At 42.5% G+C, this 21,214-nt stretch overlaps 1 protein-coding gene across 2 annotated transcripts in view; it reads left to right on the forward strand.

The window, feature by feature from the left end:
• Window positions 1-21,214, forward strand: part of ARHGAP20 (Rho GTPase activating protein 20) — a 68,458-nt gene that overhangs the window by 31,972 nt on the left and 15,272 nt on the right. For both annotated transcript variants that reach the window (XM_071571293.1, XM_071571302.1), the window contains exons 4-9: window positions 9,139-9,288; window positions 11,162-11,203; window positions 12,157-12,241; window positions 15,050-15,127; window positions 18,814-18,880; window positions 20,778-20,960. In XM_071571293.1, the coding sequence (XP_071427394.1) occupies window positions 9,139-9,288; window positions 11,162-11,203; window positions 12,157-12,241; window positions 15,050-15,127; window positions 18,814-18,880; window positions 20,778-20,960 (605 nt within the window). The remainder of the gene's footprint in view (window positions 1-9,138; window positions 9,289-11,161; window positions 11,204-12,156; window positions 12,242-15,049; window positions 15,128-18,813; window positions 18,881-20,777; window positions 20,961-21,214) is intronic.

Below are 21,214 nucleotides of genomic sequence, written 5' to 3' on the forward strand. Positions count from 1 at the left end.
CTGGAAGCTGCTTTGGGTACACACCAGTGATGAGCAGCTGTATAAAAGGAGTGATTGCAGATGGCATTGCAGTGTATGTTTCTGTAGTGCGTCCTGTGCCAGAAGGAGTGTGGGGAAGGAGAAGGGGAAGCGATGCTGAGCAGTCTGGGTAGTGTTCGTGTGTAATCAGGCTTACTGCTGAGCTCTGATTATTCACTCTACCATTCACAATTAAATCACATTTACAAGCTGTGCCTAGTATGCCAGCTTCATGCGACATTTGTGGTTTAAGGCAATTTTAGGGCGTGCTTTCACTTGTTGTTATGGGTTATGGGGAAAGAATGATAAAAAATCCTGATGTAGCTTCACTCTCTGTTAGGCACTGTGTTGTGGTTTCACAGGGTGGGCAACCTCAATGTGAATCCTGGGCTTTTGCAATGTGTCATTTCGCTTAAGCAATTGTTTCAGGGGCTTCTGGGAAAAGCCAGAAGAAATCTGTGTTTTCTGTAGAAATCCGAACTGTGTCTGTTTGAATCACACATGGTAAACTTAACCCCCCAGCTGAACTCCCTCACTTGATGCAGTGTGACAACACAGAGGATGTTCTACACCAAACATGTTCCACTATGGGTGGGTGGTGAACATAAAGATATTTAGGGGAAATCTTGCTATTCTTCCAGCAGTAGCAATGACAACATTATTGCTGTATTGATTGATGTTTGTTGTTTGTTTAGAGTGGAATTCACCTCACCTAATTTCAGTTTTAAAATGTGATTTATTTGCAACTTACCCAGGTTTCTAGACTCCTCTTATTGTCACTGAGGCAAAAAACAGCACCTTACTGCAGTGAACTCACCTGAAGCTGAAAGGTGTTGATAGTGGGCAAGGGGAGTCTTGTTATTTGGGGTCTCTCACTCCGTACACTGGCTATTCAGTGGGCATTGTCCACTAGCGTAGCTCCTAAATTGTAGAAAGCTGAAGTCAGAAAGGGTAAATCTCTCCCACTCTGGTCAGCATGCCAAGCAGAAGCAATATTAGAGCTCCAGGCTGAGCTGCACATTACTGCAGGTTTGGCTGGGTCCCAATGGGACTATTTGCATAGGAAAGCACTGTTTGGTGTAACCACACAAAAATCTGGTCCCCAGGGAGTAATAACAGCTCCTACAGCATGTGATTTAATGTGGTGAAGAGACTGCTATGTTTGAAAAAAGGTGGAAGAGAACAAATTGTGCTTTTGCTTGTGAAAAAGGGGCAGGGGGAAATGCAAGTCTTTTCTAGAAATGGTGAAAATAGTATTTTGAGTGATATTACTTCATGTATTTTGAAGATCTAATTGGGATGTTCTCTCTACAGCTGCCCTGTCAGCAATTAAAGCATCAGAGCTGTCACTAATGAATACTACTTAAAAATCAGCATTTTTAAAACTGTTTCACACTAAGATGCCAGTGCTGATTCCTAGAAGGAAAACCTGAGTGTGTGTATTGCTATGTGGCCATGACTGTTGATTGCTATTGATTTTTAATAGCCTGGTGCAGAGTCAAAGGAGTCAGACCAGGACAGAATTAATGATACAGTTGAATCTTAACTTCAGAATTAGGCCTTGTGAAGGTGCTAAAAATTTGTAATACTCTTTTGTCTTAAGTAGTTTTTCAGCTTGGGGCATATGAACCCCTACAGCATCTTGTGTACAGCTTGGCACTGTGCTGGTGCCAGTTCAGCTGCACGTAGCCAGTTACAGTACAAAGGGAGCTCATGTATAATTGGGCTTCATATGGTCAGCAAACAGGTACAAGTTTTTCCTAAAGAGAGGAACAAGCATTTTGTGTCATAGAATAGAATCATAGAATCGATTGGGTTGGAAAAGACCTCAGAGATCATCAAGTCCAACCCTTGGTCCAACTCTAGTCCATTTACCAGATCATGGCACTCAGCGCCACGTCCAATCTCAGTTTAAAAATCTCTAGGGATGGTGAATCCACCACCTCTCTGGGCAGCCCATTCCAATGCCTGATTACTCTCTCTATAAAGAATTTTTTTCTGATATCCAACTTAAATTTCCCCAGGCAGAGCTTAAGCCTGTGCCCCCTTGTCCTATTGCTGAGTGCCTGGGAGAAGAGACCAGCCCCCACCTGGCTAGAACTTCCCTTCAGGTAGTTCTGGACAGTGATGAGGTCACCTCTGAGCCTCCTCTTCCCCAGGCTAAACAACCCCAGCTCCCTCAGCCTCTCCCCATAGGGCTTGTGCTCCAGTCCCTTCACCAGCCTTGTTGCTCTTCTCTGGACTCGCTCCAGCCCCTCAATATCCTTTCTGAACTGAGGGGCCCAGAACTGAACACAGTACTCAAGGTGTGGCCTCACCAGCACAGAGTACAGGGAAAGGATCACTTCCCTGGTCCTGCTGGCCATGCTATTTTTGATACAGGACAGGATCCCATTGGCCTTCTTGGCCACCTGGGCACATTGTTGGCTCATGTTGAGCTTCCTGTCAATTAGTACTCCAAGTTCCCTTTCTGCCTGTCTGCTCTCCAGCCACACTGTGCCCAGCCTGTAGCGCTGCAGGGGGTTGTTGTGGCCAAAGTGCAGGACCCGGCACTTGGCCTTGTTGAACTTCATCCCATTGGAATCAGCCCATCTCTCAAGTCTATCCAGATCCCTCTGCAGAGCCCTCCTGCCTTCCAGCAGATCGACACTCCTTCCCAGCTTGGTGTCATCAGCAAATTTGCTGTTGATGGACTCAATCACCTCATCTAAATCATCAATAAAGATGTTAAACAGGACTGGACCCAACACAGGCCCCTGGGGAACACCACTGGTGACTGGCCGCCAGCTGGATGCAGCTCCGTTCACCAGCACTCTCTGGGCCTGACCCTCCAGCCAGCTCTTAATCCAGGAGAGGGTACACTTGTCCAGGCCATGGGCTACCAGCTTTTCCAGGAGTATATTATGGGAGACAGTATCAAAGGCCTTGCTGAAGTCCAGATAGACCACATCCACAGCCTTCCCCTCATCCACCAGGTGGGTCACCTGATCGTAAAAAGAGATCAGGTTGGTCAGACAGGACCTGCCCCTCCTAAACCCATGCTGGCTGGGTCTAATCCATTGTCCACCCTGAAGGTGCTGTGTGATTGCACTCAGGATGAACTGCTCCATAACCCTGCCAGGCACGGAGGTCAGGCTGACAGGCCTGTAGTTGCCAGGGTCCTGCTTGCCGCCCTTTTTGTGGATTGGGGTGACATTGGCCAACTTACAATCATCTGGGACCTCCCCAGAGAGCCAGGACTGTTGGAAGATGATGGAGAGCGGTTTGGCAAGCTCTTCTGCCAGCTCCCTCATCACCCTGGGATGGATCCTGTCTGGTCCCATAGACTTATTAGGATCCAGCTGGCTCAGTAAATCAGTAACTATATCCTCCTGGAATACAGGAGGGCTATTCAGCTCCCTCTCCCTGTCTACCAGCTCCAGAGGCCAGTTGTCTTGAGGGCCACCTGTCTTACTGGTGAAAACTGAGGCAAAGTAGGTGTTAAGTACCTCAGCCTTCTCCTCATCTTCCTTAACTATATTTCCCTTCAAGTCCAACAGAGAATGGAGGTTTTCCTTGCCCCTCAGTTTGTTATTAATGTATTTATAAAAGGACTTTTTGTTATCCCTAACTGAAATAGCCAAATTTACTTCAAATTCCCCTTTTCTTTCCCTAATTTTTTTCCTGCATGACCTAGCTCTATCTGTAAATTCTTTGTAAGTAGCCAGCCCTTTTTTCCATAGTCTGTAAACTGTCTTTTTATCCCTGATTTCTTTCAGAATCTCCCTATTTAACCAAGCGGGCCATCTTCCCCTCCGGCTGGCCTTTCGGCACACTGGGACAGCCTATTGCTGTGCATTCAAAATCTCCCTCTTAAAACATGTCCATCCCTCCTGGACCCCCTTGCCTTTAAGGGTTGTTTCCCAGGGTATGCTCTGAATCAGTTTTTTGAATAGGCCAAAATCTGCTCTCCGGAAGTCCAAAGTAGAGGTTTTAATGGTGACTTCCCTTACATCCCTGAGGACTGAAAATTCTATTATTTCATGGTCACTATGCCCCAGGCGGCCTCCAACCACTACATCATCTACCAGCCCCTCTCTGTTTGTAAACAGTAGGTCTGGCAGGGCCTTCCCCCTGGTAGGCTCATTTACCAGTTGATGAAGGAAATTGTCCTCTATACACTCCAGAAACCTCTTTGACTGCCTCTTCTCTGCAGTATGAAGCTCCCAGCAGATATCTGGCAGGTTAAAGTCACCCACAAGAACAAGGGCTGGAGATTTTGAGACATCTGCCAGCTGCTTGTAGAATAATTCATCCCCTTCATCATCCTGGTTGGGCGGTCTGTAACAGACACCCACAAGGGTGTCAGCCTTGTTGGCCTTGCCCCTGATTCTGGCCCACAGGCACTCAACCTTGTCACTGCTGACCTCAACTTCAACAGAGTCAAGAGACTCTCTAACATATAAAGCCACCCCTCCACCTCTCCTTCCCTGCCTGTCCTTTCTGAAGAGTTTGTAGCCCCCCTATAGCAGCACTCCAGTCATGTGAGTCATCCCACCAACGTTTCTGTGACAGCAACTATGTCATAGTTTTCCTGCTGCACTATGGCTTCCAGCTCCTCTTGTTTGTTTCCCATACTGCGTGCATTGGTGTACATGCACTTCAGCTGGGCCATCGGGCTCTGTGCCCTTAGGCCTATCTCTGGAGAGCCCAGTTGCCGTCCCTTCCCCCTTCAAACCCAGTTTAAAGCCCTCCTAACCAACCCTGCCAACTTATGGGCTACAGTTCTTTTGCCCTTCCTAGATAAATGAAGCCCATCTGCTTTGATGAGACTGGGCAACATGGAGTTTGCGCCATGATCCAAAAACCCAAAATTTTGACGATAGCACCATCCCCTAAGCCACCTATTGGTAAGCTGGGCTTTCCTAAACCTCTCCTCATTCATCCCAGCTAGCACAGGAACTGAGGCAATTACTACCTGTGCTCCTGTCCCCTGAAGAGATCGGGTCAGTGCCTTGAAATCTTTTTTAATTACTCTGGTACTCCTTTTATTAATGTCATCACTTCCAACCTGGACAACCAACAGCGGGTAATAGTCTGAGGGTTGGATAAGCTTAGGAAGTCTTTTGGTAATATCCCTCACCCTGGCCCCAGGAAGGCAGCAAACTTCCCTGTGGGACGGGTCTGGCCAACATATAGGGCCCTCAGTTCCCCTCAGAATGGAGTCACCGATTACAACAACCCTTCTCTTTTTTCTCTTACCTGTAGTCGTAACCCGTCTGGTAGACAGGGGTAACCAGAAGACCTTGTAGACAGATCCTCCTCCTGACTGTCCTCCAACAGATTGTCCGAGTCCAGGGCCATATACCTGTTTTTTAAGGGCACCCTGGCAGGTGAAAGGGGTCGAGAGGGGGTGTTTTTGCTTCTACGACCAGGCACCTGTTTCCATTCGTCCCCATTCCTATGGTCTGTTCTGTCTGCCCGATGGCAGGAGGGGCTGGGCTTCACCACCTCCTGCTGGGCTTCCTTAGGAGTGGAAAGGGTGTGACTCCTCCAGTCAATTTCCCTTTCACTCTCCCTTATGTTTCTGAGCCTATCGACCTCTTCCTTTAGCTCTGCCACCAGACCCACAAATTGTTCACCTGCTCACATCGTATGCAGGCGCTTCTCATACTGTCCTCTGGTAGTAGGTCCAGGCTCAGACAGTCTATGCAGCCAGAGGCCTGAGTGGCTGCATCCTTTTTAGAGGGTTCTGTCTGTATTGACTCCCCTCTACCGGTAACAGGAGCAACAGCTTTCATTTTTTTGGGAGGCATGACTGCCTTGAGCTGTGGGGAAAGGTAGAAAAGAGAAACAAACAAACAGAGAAAAAAAAAAGCCTCAGAAATACCTAGGCTTCTGCCCTGCCTGTGCGAACTGCCGTGCCACGCCCTCACTGACGTGCGCTCCAGGTCGCTTGCACTCCCTAAAGATGTTTTTAAAGCCTTCTCACTCTCCTGCTAACGAGCAAGCCACACCTCCGACTCCCCTCTGAGTCACCTGCTGATAGCTGAAGGAGCAGCAAACAAAGCCTACCAGGGAATCCTCTGAGCTTGCTGAGTAAACTACTGTACAGGACTGTGCTCCTGCTTAAAGGCAGCCAGTTGTCATTGCTCCCATGGAAATTTGTGAGGAATAAGTCCTCTCCACACCTGGTCCATGTATGACTTTGGACAAGGAGCCCATAGGTTGATTTTTTTGCTTCTTTCTAATAATTTCTGAAATGTACAGTGTTATGTTTTCTTATCATGCATTATTACAGCTTATAATAATTAAGCATAATACTCATGTGCTGTGCTCCTCTGCTGCCCTGTCCTTTGCTGCCTTCATGTGGGGATTAAGTCACAAATGAATTGTTTGAAAGAGTTTTTCTCACTAAACCAAAGTTAAGCATGTAAATGTTACATACTCTTTTCTGTATATTGATTAGAGTTCTTACAGAGAGCATGTGTTTTTATTTGCAGAGTAAATATTTCAAAGATCTGTCAGTTCAAGAAGGTTTCTCACAAGTTTTTGTGTGGGAGGCACAGAGAAATGGTTTCCTCTTCCTCTTTTGTCATGCCCACCCACGTATATACACATGCTCTTTAAGGTTATTTTCCCAACATGGCTGCACATAGAAATTAATGGTTGAGTACATACATGGAATTATGGTAGCAATCTCACAGTAGATCCATTAATGCTTTTGTCAGGGGCTCCTATTAAGGAGATTAGTAAATCCAGTGAGAAGTTAATCTTCCATTTGTTATCAGTTACAAGGTATCCAGTTGCAAGCAAAAGGAGGAACTGCATGTGCTCTGCAGACGTGGCATAATTTGGAGGGCATCAATACCTACACCACTGGTGTTCGTGATTTTTCTGTTGATTTCAGCGGACCTGGGATCTGCCTGATAGCTACAGAAACATTTGCTAGGAGACTCCTTAAAAATAAATATAATATTCATTAGAATTTTACCCTTTTTTCAAATGTTCAGTCATGCTGCTTCCTTAGTGATGATATATTAATTTCTAGAGGTATTGCTTAGGCATTTAAGAAGGAGAGCCACGTTTCACAAAGTGCTGAGAACCCATGGATTGCATAGAGGAGATGGCATATAGGGATAAAATTATACTTCAGGCTCTTTAGATGTTAGTGGAGGTTTACAGTTTCAGTGCCTCTGGAAACCAGGCCACTTGAATACTGATAATAGCTGAAAGCTGTGACTAGGCATGGCAAACAGGGTAAGAATATACATCAAGCATGACTGGAGAATATCGTTGTGCTTCTGCCAACAGCCTGCTGACACCTGCTACTGGCACTGTAGAGGTCTTGCTTTATGAACTATAAATGTTAAAAAGTGAAACAACATATAGAGTATTCATTGTACTGAGTAATGGGAAAAAGAAGTTGAGGAGAAAGGGAGGGTCAACAGATTGATTCAGTGGAGTCAGATTATCTACATTAGAATTCACAGCTGGGGTTTTTTTGTGAGTTACATTTTTACGGTTCATTCTGTGGTCAGTCAGAATACAGTTATTTTTGTATTCATGACAGACCTTACTCATAAACTAATTTTTAATGAGCATGTTAAAATGTTCTCCTGTACTTTAAGTTTCTCTTTGATCAGGTAGCAGAACATAATAGAGTGAAGAGAGGCAAAATGTTCACCTGATGAGGAAACACCATGGTCTTGGTTTAGCTGAACATGGTATTTAGCTTTTAGTTAAAAAAATACAGGAACATGAGATGGTATTGTACAGTATTTTATGACAATCAAATTGAAGTGCCCCTTTTTGCCAGGTTTGGTATGCATAGACAGTCCTTTCTGGCCCAACACTGTGAACAATGCTGCACACTGTCTCACCACACCTTTTGGTACAGTGTCAGCTGGAAACCTCAGACCAGTCAGGGTACTGCAAGTTCATCTATGTCCTCTTTAAAACCACAAGGTTCAAGTACTTTCACATTTCAGACTGTATTATTCAGTCTGTTCTAAGTCAAATACCTTGTAAGTGAGACTAAACTCAAAGAAAGTAGCCCATGTGTATCAAAGCTCTTAAGAAACTGCTTACCTGGCATATTTATTTACAGAGCACTAGTCACTGTGGTGCTGGGCACTGTCCCCATCCATATTTGCAACACAGTGGTGAGCTGACATACTCTTGCTTGCATGTCCCCTTGGTTTCAGGGACTGAACACTCTTCCTTTGGTCTTTTCCTGCTGGCCCAGGAAATCCACAGCTCAGGTGATTAGTCTGCAAGGCTTGAAGTGAGTGGCTGTTGCAGTGGTACAGAGCTGCATTGACTTTGTGAGTTTTTGCTTGTTTCTCATTCACCACTATCACTCACCAATCCTACAAAGGAAGGAGACTTCTAATGAGAAATTAGGTTGAAGAAAAGAGTTGAAATTAAAGCATGAAAATCTGTAAATTGAACTTTATTGTTCAGTAGGAGAAAACACAGGAAGGGCCAAATTTTTTAAAATTGGGGAAATTATGTGTCTTCCTTGTAGATGAGTAAATATTTCTAGAATGTGTGAAGTTTTGGCTCATTCTCTAAGTGATGTGGGCCTAAAGCTACCATGCAGCTGGTTTGTGGAGGCTGTATGGTGACCTGTGCTGTAGTTAACAAAAATGGCACTTTTCTGCTTCTTCTTTCTTCAGGATTGCTTCATTTACCATGGCCTAGTTGTCACTTCTTAAACTCATCATAGTTTTTGACCCTGGGGCTAAGCAATGGAGCTGTATTATAAACTCCTTGGTAGCATTAAAGTCACTGGAAGGAGAATCAAATACAAGTGACCATCTTTGCCTCATGGCGAGATTTGGAGGAGAACTCTAGACATGAAAAGAGGTTTTCCCCCAAGAACAGGGATTCCCAGGGACGCCACAAGCAATCTGTTTATTCCACAAATAAAAGATCTGTTGATCCCCTTTAAATGAGGAGTTGATGTTTTTGTATATAACCAAATAAAACATTGTTTTCTCTAACTGAAGTGGAAGAGCTGCTTCTATTGGCTCCAATGCAAGCTTCACATGTGCCTGAAGGAAGAAAAATCTCTAGTTGTTTAATCTGCTGTGCTGTTTTCACGTGTGTGACTTACCTGTGAATTTCTGCCTGCAGGTCACACTCTCATTTCAAACTAAAGTGCCAAGCACGTCTCTGTGAGATGTGGACAGCATTTTGTACAGAAGAAGTTTGTGAAGGCAGCACAGACCCAGAGAGGTCCTTTGTTTTGGGCTGGCCCACCACAAACTGTGTGGCAAATTTCAGGTAAGAATTGAGATACGTTTTATTTACCAACTTACTTAAATATCTTTAGGCTGACAGGTAGCAAGGCTATGACAGATTCATTTCAGCACCAGGGAATGTGGGGGACAGGAACTAGCTGATTCATGAACCAGTTCTACTGCTGTGAGCAAGTCACCCTCCATACCTCATCTTCTGTCTCTGCAAATGGGGCAGTGGTACTCACTCATCATCTTAAATATTGAGAAAATACATGATTTGGCAAAGCACTGTTTGTGCTGCAAACTTGCTTAGTGAAAATTACCTTTTTTTTTTGGTATAACTTGATGAACACCTTGGCTAATTAGTAAGATGAACTACAAATATTAAACAGCCAAGCTAATGAAAGGATCAAAGAGACTCTGATAAGACAGTTTTAAACAGAAGAGCATGTACTGGAAATAGAAAGAAACATACAGTGAAATACTGACCTTGTCCTATTTCTCTTTTCAGTTTAATTGTGCAAGAGAAAATGTAAAAATTCCTCTTAAGGCAGAATGTCTGAATTTTAATAGAGAGAAAGATTTTTGGTCTGCCTTTGCAGCATTGACTGTAGGACACATAAGGGCTGTGAAGGTAATTTCAGTGATTAGGCTAATTTTAGTCTCAGCAGGAGGGCTCTGTCGTCACTTTGGAGGAGGGAGGGCACTATCCCCCTGAAATCCCAGCTGCTTAGCCACAGTAATTTGCCTGAGTCTTGGAAAATGCATTTTCTTCTGTATCAACAACGATCAAAAGCTGAAGTACCCAGCTTCATTTCTATTGTCCCAAAGAGAATGCTGTGTACAAACTGCGCTCTGTTGAGCTGGTTGTGCTGTCTATGTTTTTTACACTTGATAGGCCTGAAACAAAGATGAAATTTTCTATTGATTTTCAGTTTTACTCTTGCCAATAAACATGAGCTTTGATCTAGAGACAGTATGTGATCCTTTATAGATATCAGAAAGTAGTTGAATAGGAAAGCAATAGCTTCAATCAAAAAAGAGTCAGAGATCTTATAGGAGTGAAATTATTGTATGTCTGGAGGTACACCGAAAAAACAAAAATCTAAAATGCCATGGGTGAATCCAGATGCCTGTCCAACAGAACTGAAATAGCCAAAGCAGAGTCATATTTGTAATATTTACAAAATGCATTACCTGCACATCATTCAGTAGGTTTGTAGTTCCCTAAATGCCTGCTCTGAAAATTTGAAGAACTTGATTTGAAAAAGCAGCAGAGTGGGAATAGGAGTTACTCCATCTGGAACAGGATTTTAATCAAGAAAGTTAAAGCAAAATTAGGTTAGATTCGTTGAACTGTCCTATTATTAGCTACATTTAACTGGGCAGCTTTGTATCCTTGAAAGTGTAGAAATGAGAGAAAGATAAGAGATAAGCCTTAAAATGTCCAAAATTAAACCCTACTAGGTATGATGGGTATATGTGTACTTTGTGATGTGCTGATAAAGCAACTAATAAATAAGAAGGTAATTAGACTAGTGAAAGTGGAAAGAAGTCTGTATACCTGAAGAAATGCCTTTAAACTTTTGAATTAAGCTCTTATTTTAAAATGCTCTCCTCTTCTGTTTGGATATTAGTTTAAGAACTCAATGCATTTCCTACTGAATTCATTGATAAAGCTTTAACTTCTGTGACAAAAACTGGTAACTGCAGCTTTTGATCTCCATGGCAGGCTTTTCAGGTGACTTTGCAGGGAAGCAGACCTTTCATTCAAATTTGGATAAATCTTTTAGGTTTTGTAGGTATTTATGAAATTGCAGCCAAGGAACAGTCCATTCCACTGTGATTTGTACAAGAACTGTTTTGGTATTGGAATGATGGCTGATTTGTTCCTGTTTTTCTTTAATTTTTTACAGGTCTGCAGAACAAAAGGAAACATGGCTGTCTTTTTTGCAAAGGTACTTTTTTCAAATGGTCTTTAAAGACATTGAAAAGAGGCCCAGTCTAGACCAGCAATTCCCAAGCTGTGGTGCCTATGCCATCATGATAGATAATTTCTTTCAAAGTGATATTAAAAAATTAAATCTTAGTCTTCTCCCTGCAGAAAATGGTGTGTGCCTTTTATGCAACAATTACTGTGCAAGGAGGGAATCACTTCCCTGTGCTCAGCACAAAACCTGTCACACATTGTTCCTTCCCAACGCAGCAGCAGGAGCCTTTGCCACTACCACTCTAGTTGAACCCCGAGTTCTTTCCATAGTGATGGCATCTAAGCAAGCTCAGCTCAGGAACCTCTGCCCTAACCTACCCTAACCATGCTGCTCATGGCTGGCTATATTTTGGTCTTACAGAACATAACCCAAGCTGGAGGGTATGGTGGGAGGGTTTGCATAAATAGAACTGTCTTATTTCCTTCAGTGTTCGGACAGAAAACTATTAGTGATGGTTCTGTTTTCTGGTCACTCAGTTCTTGTGCTTGTGGTTTGTGTCTTTGTCTGATTATTCAGAGTTTGTGGATTGTTTAAATCACCCTTACTGACATGATTTCCAGATCATTCTTTTCCTGTTCAGTCCTTTGAACTAGTCTGTGCTGATGTAACTGATTCCAATAGGAGCCTTTAGTGCAGACTCAGGCATCACAATGAGCAGTTTTAGCTTGATTTTTTCTATTCACTTTTCTCTACTGATTACTCTGATTTCTACAAGGAGCTTCATTATAACAGGGCATTACTGGGGGCCAAAATCACCATCCCTTCCAGATACTGCTGGTGCTCAGAGATCTTTCTACTGCAGTACATCTGCAAACAATCTGCTTCATATCCAGTTACTGCTTGATTGCTATTTAAATATCTGTATTGCTATTTATATTTACAATATTAAAAATTTACTTGTTTTGTACTTGTTTTGTCAGTCGAATAAGAGAAGAGAAGGAAAAAGACAATCCTAAAAGAATTCCTCTGACGATAATTGCAAAGGACGTGGGAACTTGTGCATATGTAAGTGCTCTTGAGCTAAACAGGTGTCTAAATCCATATCACCTATCAGTGCTAGTGACCTGCACTTTGGACATTGGACATTGAAAGGGTTCCTTTGGTTTGCAATCTCCTTTAAGGATTCAGCCCCTTGAAAAGATGTGGGATATGCAGCCCGGAAATGTTTGTTCTCTGTGCTCAATGCCTGGTTTCCGTTTTAAAGACATTTAAAGAAATACTGGCTGTGCCCTACAAACTGAAGACTGTTCAGTGTGAAGTCCCAAGAAACATCTCTAGCGGAACTTATGCATAAGCATCTTCAGAAATGCCAGTACAATGTACCCTTTTGTTTGCTTGTAAAACTCATCTAAACCCACAACTGCCTTCATTCAATTCTGCAAGGCTGTGATGTGTTTTATTGTTTATAATGATCTTAATTCAATAAAGCAGTGTGTAAGTACACCTTGAAATTGCCCTAAGTGTGTTTTTCATCAGCTAATTGATGCTGGTAAATTTATAGGGAAAAAGTAAGTAGTAAAAAAGGTCATCCACGGGGTGATTTGCACCTTTTTGATGAAGTAATTTTTAACCAATTTAAACTAAATTCTTGAATGTAGCCAGTTCCATAGGGATACCCTGGCATTCAGTGGTAATATCTCTGGTTTTCCTTTGCTTCTTTTACATCTGTCTTTTCTTTCGAACTGTGCTTATAACATTTGTATTTCGAGTCAGAACCCTAAAGAGCATGTGCAAGGGAATGAGAAATTTTTACAGAAGTTAGATTTCACTGGAGTCTTTGGCCTCCAGTGAATCTCCTTAGTATTCTGTATTTGAATAGATGAAAGTGTAAAGGAGTCTGCCTTTTTGTTTCAGAAAATAATTATTAAGTTAAATAATAATACAGGTTTCTAAGACAAAAATTAATAAACAATACCAAAAATTGTGACCATTCAAATGCAGGAACTGTAGGACTGCAGACCAAAGTCTGCTCAGGTGTCAAAGTCTGTAAATCATAAAGGCACTCGGGTTGCAGTCTTGTACCAGAGTTTGGTGGGGATTTTTTAATGGTCTTTTCTCCTTTGCTATAATTAGTTCATGTGCCAGATATGGTCTCCTGATCCTGACAGTCCTAGAAACGACACACTGTAGTGTAGATATTGTCAGTAATAAAACAGAGGAGGATGCAAATAGTTCTTATGGCACTGTGGTTCCTGTGCTATAGCAGCTGGAGATCCCAAGAATTATTTAATTTTTGGACAGTAGGGAAGGCTGAACACAAGGTACAAACCATTTTATTATATTCTAGCCAAGAGCAAAACTTATGCAAATGTGCTGACCTACTCCTGAGAGCCAGATGTCATTGCTTCAGGCAAATGTTGAATTTTTTATGGTATGAGCATTCAGATATGTCCTGAAGCGAGACATAATAGTATTCTCACTACTTTCCTTTCATTGCCATGGCAGCTTGTTACCGTCAGGAACTTACACAAATGTACAGCTCAGATCTCTTCTAAATGCAGAATGTCATAGTGCTGTTTCACCTGAACACCTTATGGCCAGCATAAAATTGATATGCTACAGAAGGTGTCAGGGTGTTGCAAATTGTCTTGGGACTGACAGTGAACATCGACATCCCAGCTGTGCCACCTTCCCCTCTTTGGGCCATCAGATACACCCAGGTGGTTTGTTGCAGTGGACATGCCTTTCTTCTGCCAAGGCTTTAATCTGTCCAGGAACCAGCTGCAATCTAAAAAGCTGTGTAGTGCTGTTAGTGTAGTCAAGACTCTAAAGAGGGCTTAGTAACTTGGGCTTGGTGTGTGTGAGTTGCCTCTTGGCTTGGAAGTGACACCAGCATGGGTTTGATGCCGCAAGCAGAAACAACTCTGGAAACACTTTCACCAATTTTTTGCCTCTGCAAGGTGATGGCAGTGGTGCTGCCATATTCCAGCCTGGCTGAGGATGGAGTCATTAATTGTAGTGTGTTTGATGCATAAGAGCAACCCATGGAGCTGAGGTACGGAGCATTGCCCAGTGGTACCGGAGTAATGCTGGTTCCAGGCAGCAGCTGCTGAAATCTCACTCTGGGAAGACTTCCATGTGGAAAGCAGCACTTTTGCCAACACAAAGCTTGGCATTCCATGTTGGTCACCGTAGCTATTTAGGAACTGGTGTCTCTGCTACTCCATGCTTTCCCACAGTGCCAATCAGCAGATTCTGGAGGCTGCTGGAGAGGTAGCATTTTAAATGGATGAAAGATTACCAAGAGGAAGTGTTTCTGGTACTAGGCCAAATCTAGCTTTGAGAAATCTATATAGAATGTGGCAAAGCTGATAGAGATGAACAGCCTGTGTACAATATTTTCCTCCCAGGGAGAACTTCTGTTGAAAAGGGCAGAGATTATTAACTATTGATATTTCACTGAAAAAAGTCACTGGAATATTTCATTTTTTTGAAGGAAACTTGCATGCTTTTAAATTAGTCAAACCATTATGTTTTCCTTATGTAGTGTCTAAAGTGCAGTTAGTTCTGTCTTTTTGCATATTTTAATGTGGAAGTCATGTCCCCAGTAATCATGGCACTCTCTCTTCTGATGGAGCTGCTGGGGCAGAGAGCAAATACAGAAAGTATGTGACAAAGCAGAGGAAATCAAACCTTGGTCTCAGACAGCTGCACCTTTATCTACATAGTATAATTTATTTAACAAGTAAAATTATAACAAGATATTCTCAATTTTTTCAACAATGAATTATGTAGAATTACTGCACTTCAAATACTCTTTGCAAATCCAAATTTTAATGGCATTTTCCCCTTCTTCTTTTTTTCTGTTGACAGTCAAAAACCCTAAGTGTAACCAATGTTGATACAGCAAATGATGTAATTCTGATGGCCCTGCAGCAGCTGGGAATTAATGTAAGTCCTTGCACCAGTTTTAATGAGTCTTTTTTGTAGTCACTTTTAACAATCAGATCTTCCCATGCACTTTTCCCAAGTTTTAGGATATGAACATTAATTAAATTCTTTAACATAGCAATTCAGAGTTGTTGAAATGCAGCAGAAGTGCCTTGTTAATATATAGACCTCCAGAGACTAACAAGTGCCTTTAAAGTTTTGTGGAAGTCTCTCATCTCTGTAAGGGATTGGTCATGTTTCAAGTTGCTTTTAAATCTGTTTTGTGGATGCCTAAGAGAAGACATCTTGACACAAGATGGGAGGGTTTGATGAGCTCCTTTTGCATGCTTCAGTGTGAACAGGAAACCTACTGACCTGCTTGTTAGGTGGTTTCAAAATGTGCAAACATGCATGATAAGCTGTGCCCCCAGACTGCAAGTACAAGCTGCCAATTGTCCAATTCAGGTACTCTAAATATCCATGGACCTTTAGTGTTAGGTGAGACAAGAATGTAACTAAGTGATTGCACAGAATCTGAATGCACCCAATTTAAGCAATGTCCTGAAACTGATTTGGGAAAAGGCTTTTACAAGACTTACAGTAATGCAGGGAATATGAATGCACTGAATCTGAATGCACCCAATTAAAGCAGTGTCCTGAAACTGTTTTGGAAAAAAGGCTTTCACAGGACTTATGGTAATGCAGGGTAGTGCACCGAATAGCTGCAGTGATCCCTGCTAGATCAAGTACCACCTCAGCTGGCTTCCTTTGCCCAAAACCAGACCAGGTGGTGCCTCAGGTGTAATAATGAATCAGTGCCAAAGGCAAGAATTCTGGCTCCCTTATTCTATTTCACAATGAGCCTACAGCCAGCACCAGTGATAATATAGAAGGTCATGGATGACAGCTTTTTAACTGGCCTGCCAGTCTGCTGTTTGGGTAACAAGATTTTTTAAAATGTCTTACTCTTGATGCATATGCTGAACTCATTGCATAGAATCTGACAAGTCTTTCCTTGCCACTCTTATGCTTCTCTGGGGCTTCTGGACACTCACAGCACAAATTGAAGTAACCTGAGAATTTGCATTCCCTAGCATCCAATATCCCTATTTATACAGGCTTTCAGTGCAGGGTTCTATTCTTCTAGCTTGGCATTTCCCAGGCACAGCAATTTCTGTCTACCCACCTTGACGTCCCATTTACACCAGGGCTGGGGCTCTGGCCTGAGCTCAGAATCTGTCTGATAAAGAAGCTCTGTAGTTGATGGAGGGGTTACAAGGAGGAAAGGATAAGATGTGAGTTAAAATTAGGATTTTAATTGCAGATTATCTCCCCTAGTGTGCATCAAAAATCAGACTATGCTATATTGTGATGTGCTTCCTTTTTACCCATTTTATGGGGGTCATTTGCACTTCCTCATTGTGTGTACAAAAACCCCCAGGAAAATGGTAATATTCAAAGAGAATACTTTGTCTGAGATGACCAGGAGGAGGAGCTGGTTAGGTTTCAGCCTTACGTTCTTTTGTGTGTGTCACAATCAACCCTTTCCTCTTCTTTATGTTTTTATTTTGAGTGGAAAAAGAAGGAAAGCCATCTGAAAGATGTAAAATTTTGCCTGCAGAATTATTGCCCAAGTAATATACTATATTTTTTCTCTGCTTTTTAATAGCATAAAGCCCTTTTTCACTAGAAGCATATCATAAGATTAGCAATAAAATCAAACAACCTAAATAAATTAAGCTGTAGCCTGTGTATCCATCAAATACCTAGCCCCCTCTCAGGATTGTTCTGAGTGTGAGGAAGCTTCACCTTATGTGAGGGTTTTTATTTATGTCCAGAGAGAACCACTTGAAAGAAGCTCAATGACTTTTCAATGGCAATTATCGAAACTACATTTCACATATTGTCTGATTAATGGGGCTATTACTTTGACTGAGTTCACTCTGGTTTAACACATCAGGGGTTTTTCCTCTATGGTTTCTGTGGTAAAATGACAACTAGCTCGTGCAAAATGGCATTGATCATCTGTTCCAAATTATCAAGTGGAGCAGAAAGAAAGGCCTTGAGTTTCCCAGCTCTGTAAGTGCACACGCTGACTTTTCTGGGACAGTCAGATTTATACTGACACATGGCCTCATAAAGCCCATAAGGGACAGCATTTGCAGTCAGAAGATGAACAGTGTGCCTGCTGAAACCAGGCTTACTCTCTCTTCCCCTTCCCCTGCTTCCCCTTCTCGGTGACTAACCCTTTCATATATATATGTAAAAGGAAAAGCAAATACCCTTTCTTGTGCTACTCAGCTGTATTTATTTACTCCTGGCTGCTTGCCCTGAGGCATCAGAGATGTCTCCAAAGCCTATTTATTTTCCTTCTGCCCCCTGCTAGCTGACTTAACAGCAGTGCTAATATGGGCCAGAAAGCTCTGTCAGTCAGAGAGCAAACTGCAAACGCTTTATTGGATGTATCAGCATTACACCAGGTGCATGCAGCAAGTAGGAAGAGTTTCAGGAGCCTCAGGGACACTGGGTGAAGGTCCAGTCAATGAGGATAGTAGGCAAATCTGTTTAAGAGGAGGTAGGGTTTAACTTTAAAACTAAATAAATACTGTCATGAGGTATTTATCACCTTTTGTAGCCAGAAAGCTTTTCAATTTTAATTATCCTGATTTAGCAGTATCACTGAAAAGTAATTTAAACTAAAGGAGATCACTTTTAATGCAGTGTATTTATCCACTTGCTATTTCCTTTTGCCCTCAGTGTGGTTTATATTAAATGTCATTCTTTTTATTTCTATTGTCTCACCGTCATATTTGAAATGAGTACTATTACCTTTCTTCAATTAAACTGCAACATTGACTTGTGTATTTATGCTAAAGGCATTATTTTGAATTTGCTTTCAAATCAGAGGTCTTACACAGCTTTTCCCAAAGATGATCACACTCTCCAGTCTTTTGAAAATTGTCTCCTTTTACGTAAATTTTTTCTCTCTGCTGTACATTTTAAAGAGGGCTTGGCAGTCTTATTAAAGCACCAGCCAGTACTCCCAAGCCCTTTCACACAAAAGGACAGCAGCCCTACAAGGAGATTTTGGGGCAGTGTTGAGTGCCAGGAGCCCCATGGGTGCTATCCTTGCTTTGACATCATCAGGGTGGACTCAGGTCTCAGGTGAAGGTGCTCCTGCCCTGCATGGGTCACAGGATGCTGTTGGCTCACAAGCAGGGGATTGCTTGCAGGGGATGTAGAGAAGCTGCGGAGATGGTGGAGGAGAGGTTTTCCTGGTACTCAGGACAGAGCTGAAGGGTCACCTTAGGTCACAGGACTGCCTGCTGTCTGCCACATGCTCTGCAGCAGGCCTCCTCCTCGTGCTGCTTGGCTGTAATCCCTCTGAGGAATCAGACCTGTCTCTCCTTGGGGCTGGGTGCAGAAAGTGGGCTGGGACATCCATCCCTCTGCTTCCAGGAGCAGTGAAAGAATTGGGGAAAATCATCCCCTTTTCCCTCAGAAATTATGGGCTTGAGCACCTCTCAATTCTCAGAGCTGACCCTTGGTCACACAACCACAACAGACACAAACTTTGCTGGTGGCAAACTTGGGCACTGCAAAGTAAATGCTGCTGACAAGGTTCAGGTTATCCTTATATTATGAGAAACCTTGAGTGAGCCTGTCCTTAACAGCTGGCAAACTTATTCTTGATTTTGGTTTTAAAGGGCTCTGAAAAAGACTACAAGCTGTGGGTGATTTCAGGAAGAGAACATGCTCCTTACCCTCTTATTGGTAAGTTCTTGATGTTGTTTTGTTTTCAACATTCACTCAGTTTTTAGTGCTGAAGGAAGCAACAAATACAGGGATGACTGAACTTCAGTTTCCTCTTTTGTGTTGTTTTTCCTGTTTTTTCTCTTACTTCCCTGTGACAGAAGTTTGCCTATCTGGGGAGCTAGTCAGATGCTGATCCTTTGTTTTGAAGAGCAATTGTCTGCTTGTGTCACTAAGAGGTTGAAAAAGTTCATTGTATCTGCCCCAGTTATGCTGCATAAGGCCCAGCCTTTCTGCAGAGTTGGCCTCTCCACTCACCTCCTCCCCTGGAGGTGGTCCAGCTTTACAGTATTTCTTCCTATACGTCCATAGCATTGTTTACTTCCGTCCTCAGCAAAACTCAGCAGAGTTTTGAGAAACGTTCTGTTCTTCCACAACTCAAGTTAAGTGATTCAAGAGGTCCTTTTCAAGCCTCTGTTTTTCATACTGGCTGACAGCTCCCCTCTGATTAGGAACAAATTAGTGCTTATTCTCCTTCTAAAAATCAAAACATTTCATCCCCAGGAATCAACCCAAATCTCAGAAGTGATTGGATGGAGTGATTTGATTTTGGCACATGATTCACTAAGGACAAATCCCTTCCCATTACTAAGAACCTGTAGAAGCCCAGCATTACTTGTGCTATGAGTTTGCAGATGATTAGAACAAGAAAAACTGTCAGATTTTCTATCTTTACTTGCTACAGATCTATCCCCAGTAAATCTTAGCATTCCTTCTCAAAGCAGCCTTAGCTACAAATACTTTGCTGGAGTCAGACAACATTAATATTTATAAAATGCCTAACTTGTGCACGTTATAGACAGTGCAAACTGTTCTGCCTTTGAAATATATCAGACTTTGGCTTTCTGACCATTATTGTGTATCTTCTTCAGGACAAATCATATCCACAGCTCTAGACATAGAACCAGAGAATTCAGAAATGGTAAAGGCCTTTCTAATTGACTGATTCTCACTGCAGATTCGAGTTACAATCTTTGGAAATGAAGAGTCCTTGGAAAATGAAAGTGATGCTGTTCTTGACATTTATGCAAAGTTTTATTAGATAAAGCCAGCTTTTATCATAGGTAGCTATCAGGAGCAGAGTTTTGACTGTACCACAGCTTCATACTATCTGTAATCTCAAATAGCATCTCTTCCACTGCGAGTGTTCAAGTCTAACTGCAAGCTAACTAAAACATCTTAGCATTGCATCCATATTTAATATATTTCATTTGCCAGGTCTTTAGACAAGTCTGAAAAACATCTTTCCGGTGGCATTTTTGAAAGCTCCTCCAGAAATGAATTGCATCTGTGTAGTCCCCAAAGATGCTGGTTAAAGCCAAGCGTAGCTCATTTGCATTAGCCTTGTGATTAACGTTTCCTTCCTGTTTCAGTCTCAGACAGGAACCATAATTGTGTCTCGTTTGACTGAGTTGGTGGTTCTTACACTTAACATGGAGAAGAGGGGAAGATCATTTTCACACTGGATTTTTGGGGTTTTACATGCTTAGCAAAAATGACTGTTCCCAAAATCTCATTTCTCTCTAGAATGATATGAGCAATCGATACCTAAACTTGCAGTGCTATAAGGAAAACAGTAGCAATAATAAACGCTGAATTCAGAAATACTCTTTTATATTTTTCTGATGGACTTTTATGTGATACAGCTGTAAGAGGTCTGAATTTACTTTTACATCTACACCTCCCTATCTGCCAATGTATTATTTGTGCCTGTGTAAATATGGAGAAAAGTGTCAATTTGTAGATTACTGAAAGTGCTGCAGGCCAGCAAGCAAAATCTGCTTCCATCCAGGGCAAGTGGAGTTTTGCAAGTCTCCAGTCAATCCAACACAGATTATTATGTTTTCTCTTTGAACAGGACATGAATATCCCTTTGGAATTAAAATGAGCCACATTCGCGATGCTATGCCCCATGGATCAAAGCACTGTGCCTGCCCCAGGCAGCTTCAGGAGTCTTTTCTGACGGAGCAGCTGCCCCAGGAGCTGCAGTGCCAGTTTGTGCTGAAGCCAAGCCAAGTGGCTGTGTGCCAGCAGCTGAACGGTATGTTGTCCTGCTCACCCCAGCAACATTCACCCGCAGCCTGGCTACCTCTCTGGCTCTGCGACAAAAAGCCAATGTGCTGGGATGGGGGTAGTGAAAAGTGAAGAGGAACATGCAGTTGTACCTTCCAGCCTCACAGGGGTTTTGCAATGTAGCTCTCCCCAGTCTGAGTGTGCTGTTGTATATGTGTCGTCTTTGTAAGTTACATTTTGACAAGCTGCCTGTCAAATGATTGTTCTAAAACCAGCAAAAGA

This window comes from Pithys albifrons, chromosome 1, assembly GCF_047495875.1.
Source record: "Pithys albifrons albifrons isolate INPA30051 chromosome 1, PitAlb_v1, whole genome shotgun sequence".
Taxonomy (NCBI): domain Eukaryota; kingdom Metazoa; phylum Chordata; class Aves; order Passeriformes; family Thamnophilidae; genus Pithys; species Pithys albifrons.